The sequence below is a fragment of the Squalius cephalus genome (genome assembly GCF_949319135.1).
Source record: "Squalius cephalus genome assembly, chromosome: 19".
NCBI lineage: Eukaryota > Metazoa > Chordata > Actinopteri > Cypriniformes > Leuciscidae > Squalius > Squalius cephalus.
The window spans coordinates 36,340,111-36,345,759 of NC_137140.1; the positions used below are offsets into that span (position 1 = coordinate 36,340,111).

Sequence of the window (5,649 nt, forward strand, 5' to 3'; positions counted from 1 at the left end):
TCATGAGATCGTGCTTTATAATCTGCTACTGGGCCGGCCCTCTGTCAAATTTTTAAAACCCAGTGTGGCCCTTGAGCCAAAAAGTTTGCCCACCCCTGGCATAGAATATGAATAATATGAATATCTTCATGAGTCAGCTGTCAACCAATCAGCCTAAACCAGCCGTGGTACCAGCACAAAAACCACACTATTATCAACAAAACTTTGAACTTTCAATATAGCACACCCCTAATTTACATTAATAATCTTAATTTCTTCAGGTCTTAAAAAGCATTAAATTTGACTTTAAAAAGTGTGCAGCTTCCCAGAAATCAACTTGGCATTTAAAAGACGTCTAATAGCCGTCCAAACACGGCCCAGATGTCTAAGGCAGAATTTGTTCTGGTTTTAGCCTAGACGTCAGGGCCGTGTTTGACGGCTATTAGACGTCTTTTAAACGCACAGTTGCTCGCTGCGGTGTTTGCTGGGAACCCTGTGTCCAGGACATTGGTTCTGAAGGGCATCTTGTGTGCGCAGGTTTTGGCTGTCGGTCCAGGAGCTGAAGAAGCGTCCCATCCGTGAGGTTCCCAGCAGAGTTCAGGAGATCTGGGAAGAGTTCCTCGCTCCGGGAGCTCCCAGTGCCATCAACGTCGACTCCAAGAGCTACGACAAAACCACGCAGAACGTCAAAGATCCCGGCCGATACGCTTTCGAAGACGCTCAGGTCTGTGTTTGAGCTGGAAATCCTTTATCTGGTGTGCGCTTGTGAATCTCTCATCATGCTTTATTATCACCAGATATTCAATTCAATTCACATTTATTTGTATTGCGCTTTTCACAATACACATCGTTTCAAAGCAGCTTTACAGAAAATGCACCAAGAGTCCAATTTACATTTACATTTCGTCATTTAGCAGACGCTTTTGTCCAAAGCGACTTACAAATTAGGACTAAATTAAGAGAGTCATCGTGAAGAGGCAAGAAACAACGCAAGAAGTGCTCAACATACACAGTTCAGGCATTACTCAGAGTAGCATAAGCCCGATAAGCGAGGATTTAAAGGAAAAAGGAGAGAATTTTTTTTTCTGCGTTTGTACGAAGGATCAGAGTTTCTTACAGATGTACTCACACATTCTCCCATCAAGTGTTTTTATTAGATCACAACGTTTGCATGGGCAGTGGCGTACGCACGTTTATAAATGAGACCCAGAACACTAATTCATCATCATCATCATGTGACTGAAAGGTCTTGTGTTTGTTCCATCAGGAGCACATTTATAAGCTCATGAAGAGCGACTCCTACAGTCGGTTCATCAGATCGAGTGCCTATCAGGAGATGCTTCAGGCCAAGAAGAAGGTAAAGCCCTTGAAGCGCCTGGAGACTGCGATCTGAGCTCGCTCACACACACACTCTCACACACACTCTGAGCGCTTCCCTCGCTCACACACACACTCTGAGCGCTTCCCTCGCTCACACACACTCACACACACTCTGAGCGCTTCCCTCGTTCACACACACTGCATGATCTGCTTGACATCATCAACACTTCCAGGAAAACTAGCCGAGAGATGCTCGTGTGAGTGTGAGTTCTGTCTGGCACAAATTATTACTACAGCTTCTCAGAGACTGACATGCCAGTAATAAATATAATATAATATATACATCTGGGCAACGATTAATCACATCCAAGATAAAAGTTTGTGTTTACATAATATATGTGTGTGTGTGCTGTGTATAATTATTTTGTATATATAAATACACACACATATGCACATATATATTTAAGATATATTTGCATGTATATACTGTATATAAATATTTATACATAATTTATATTATATATAAATATAAATATTTTATATACTGTATATATTTATATATATATATTTTATATATATAAATAACAAATTTTTCCTAAATATATACATGCATATGTGTGTGCATTTATATATACAAAATAATTATACACAGCACACACACACATATATTATGTAAACACAAACTTTTATCTTGGATGTGATTAATCGTTGCCCAGCACTAATGTATATATATATAAAATATATCACTTTTCATTTGAAAAGCCTCTTTTTTTCTCTAAAGTTTGACTTTGGAAACACTTTTACAGCTTTTATATGTTTAAAGGAAACACTTTACAGTAAGGGTTCAGTAACGGGATCTTACTGTAAAGGTGTGTATCAGTGCCATGTCATGATGTCATCATTCTGCTCAAGTTGCTCGTTTGTTTCTCTTGTTTTTTTGCTGTATGTCTTTGAGTTATTTCTATTAAAACTCCTTGTTTTCCGCCACATCTCCGGTTCTGCTGTTCTTTCTTGCGTGTGTGTCTTTTGTCTTGCATGTGTTCTTCTTTTCTGTCCGTTTTGTGTTGAAGTGATGAAACAGGAAGTGCTGAGGCTGGTTTCTGGTAAGTGTGTCGTTTGTGCAGACGCTCAGGATCTTTCTGTTCGTTATCAGTTATACACTACCAGTTTGGAATAATTATGATTTTTTTAGTTTTTTGAAGATTTGTGAAGGATCATGTGACACTGAAGACTGGAGTAATGATGCTGAACATTCAGCTTTGATCACAGGAATAAATTACACTTTACTGTATATTCACATAGAAAACAGATGATTTACATTAGAATAATATATCACTATTTTTATTGTATTTTCATCAAATAAATGCAGCTTTGGTGAGCAGAAGAGACTCAGAAAATATTTTTTATCTAAAATATATAAGAACATCTTTGCAATTTATATGAACATGATGTGCAGATTTCATGCAAAGATGAATCCTTCCAATATTTTTTGGGGGATTGACAACATAAAAACAAAAAATTATAATTTCTTCAGGCTGATCCGAACAAAATGAGCAACTTTCTTCAATATCTTCTATATGTTTGTACTAATGCTTTACCAACATTTGTGGATGTTATGAAGAATTAATAAATGTAATTCTCCAGTCCTGTTAGAAAAACTAAAGCGGAGCAACCAAGCTTTATTCCCACATCATCCCAAAGGATTTCCCTCAAGTTTAATACATCTATTCTCATATACAGTTATTATTGTCTGATAGGTTTAATTTAGTTTTTATGACTAATGTCCAATTTCTTCAACTCTTTCTCTTTTCCTTCACAGAAAAGCAAGAATCTTTTCTAGGATCTGAATCCCAGGTGAGACTTTAAATGATCACTATGTGGATATTCAATAAAATCATGATGTTAATTGTATAATATCTTAATATCTTCATGCCTTATAGTCTCATTAGAGCTGCACGATCATATAGTTGCATTTCGAGACGATGTAAACAGTAAAGCAGTCGAGATGTGCTGGTGAAGCTTCGAAACCTTGTGATTCGAGCGCGGATCAAACGACCAAAGTCACGTGACTTCAGTAAACGAGGCTTCATCACATCAGAACTGTTTTGAAGTGCTAGAGGAGCACTCTGAACCCTGGAAACGTGTTTTAAAAGTTTTTATTTTATATAAATACTTAGTTAAAGGGGTCATGACATGGATTAAAAAATATATATATATATTATATATGTTCCTCGAGGTTCACTTATAATGTATATAAAAAAAATAATTCAGAAAAAAACAAATACATGCAGAAAACGATTATTTCAAACCATCATTCTGAGCCTCAGTCTGAAATGATCCGTTTTTAATGCGCGGCTCCTTTAAGGCGTGTCAGTAAACGCCCACTGTTTATGATTGGCTAACGGCACTGCATAGGAAACAGTAGGTGTGTTCGACATCGGCTGGCTGTAACCGATCGGCGAGAGTAGCCGCGTGCCGGCGGGGAGGAGCTGCGAACGGTGACGTAAAGTCGGACACTTTCTGGTTCCTGTGGTGACCGCTCACGTGGTGTTTGCATACTTTACCACAGCTGAAGTGAAATAAATGCAATATTTGCCTAATAATGCACAGATGTTTCAGAGACATTTTCATTCAATACTTTATGTACTGCTTCATACAGCGTCTGTTTGAACAAGAATAAAGTTCAACATAAGCTACTATCAATGAAGTGGAGTCTACGTTTTTTAATCAGTTTTAATTTGATAAACATGACACAATATAACAACGACATGAAAAGAGTGTTTACTGTTATAAAAAACTGATTTGAGAGCTTTAGAGGAACTAAAGGTGTTTGAATAAACACGAAACACACGTGATCGTTGTCATGCGGTCATGCAAAATTTCTAACCGGCATGCCGATCGGTCTGCGCAGAGCTGCATGAAGTCCAACAAGCCTATTATCAACGGCCACTCGCTATTGCATGCAAGTGTTTTAAAAAACATTATCCATATAAAATCATTATTTACAGATAAAGCATAATGAAATCATTTACTGCTTCATCTGTCAACAGAAGATTATCTGAATTCTCCATTACTCTGTCTCAGTCAAACGCTCCGAACACACATATAATCCTGCAACACCATCCGGGACGCCGTTAAAATAAACCGTCCGCTATGGCTACGGTGGGCGGGGCCTATGGTGCCGGTGGGCGGGGCTTATGGTTTGATGTAACTATTGGTCGATGTCTTGCTTTGGAGGCAGGTGTATGCAAATGTATTTGCTCATGTGACGTCACAGATCCAGCCAATCAAGATCAGCTGTTTTTGGAGCTTCATTTAATGGGAGGATGTTTTAAGCTCTGAATCTTTCAGGATATTTTAATGGTACAAAGACTCTTACATGTCAAAAGATATGTTGTGACCCCTTTAAATAGTCTCATACTGGCCTAATTAACCAAACTCTCCACAAAACAAGCCCTGCAATTTAATAACATAACATATATTATACTGATACTTCATATTTAATGGTATTTGATGATTTGTTGATTGCATTTAATAGATACATCACTTGCTTAAGGTGTTTTTGTGTATGTTTGTGTGAGTTTCCAGCACAAAGTTAATCTTTTTGTGAAGCAATTGGTTCAGTTGATTCAAAGTTCTGGAAATCTTCATTTCACTGTTGTATATTATGGGTTTACACGAGTTTAGTAATAAATGTAAAGTTGGACATAAGTGTTAATATCTCGCTGTATAATAGTTCACCAGAGCTGGAGCAGAGGAACTGAGTTATTTCAGTGAAAGCTGTTGTTGTTCTCAGTGCTTGTGTTTGTGTAGTGTCGATTGGAGAACCTGTTGCTGTGTGTGTGACGTGTGTTCATGTGTGTTTCTCTCAGCCGTCCCGAACCAGGCGCTGTATAATCACTAACTTCTGCTGGGAATCATGATCTCATCTGTACATTCCTGTATCTACGGCTCGTCATCACGAACACGGAGCGTCACGCCGGCTTCGTTTCGTTCCCTCCATCACGACTCCTCCGAGGACTCCAGTTCTCCGTCAGTGAACCCGAGAGTCTCTGAACCCGAGAGTCCCTGGACCCGAGAGTCCCCGAACCCGAGAGTCTCTGAACCCGAGAGTCCCTGAACCCGAGAGTCCCCGAACCCGAGTGTCCTGAACCCCGAGAGTCCCCGAACCCGAGAGTCTCCGAACCCGAGAGTCCCTGGACCCGAGAGTCTCCGGACCCGAGAGTCTCCGAACCCGAGAGTCCCTGGACCCGAGAGTCCCTGGACCCGAGAGTCCCTGGACCCGAGAGTCCCCGAACCCGAGAGTCCCTGGACCCGAGAGTCTCCGGACCCGAGAGTCTCCGAACCCGA

At 39.8% G+C, this 5,649-nt stretch overlaps 1 protein-coding gene across 3 annotated transcripts in view; it reads left to right on the forward strand.

Moving 5' to 3' along the window:
• Positions 1-5,415, forward strand: part of rgs7b (regulator of G protein signaling 7b) — a 49,470-nt gene extending 44,055 nt beyond the window's left edge. Inside the window, exons 15-18 of one of the 3 annotated variants that reach the window (XM_079850782.1) lie at positions 517-703; positions 1,247-1,336; positions 3,119-3,153; positions 5,172-5,415. In XM_079850782.1, coding sequence (XP_079706908.1) covers positions 517-703; positions 1,247-1,336; positions 3,119-3,139 — 298 coding nt within the window. In that variant the 3' untranslated portion in view covers positions 3,140-3,153; positions 5,172-5,415. Of the gene's footprint in view, positions 1-516; positions 704-1,246; positions 1,598-1,951; positions 2,288-3,118; positions 3,154-5,171 lie in introns of those variants that run through there. The other 2 variants (XR_013819132.1, XM_079850781.1) reach the window with 2 other exon arrangements.
• The last annotated feature ends 234 nt before the right edge of the window (positions 5,416-5,649 follow it).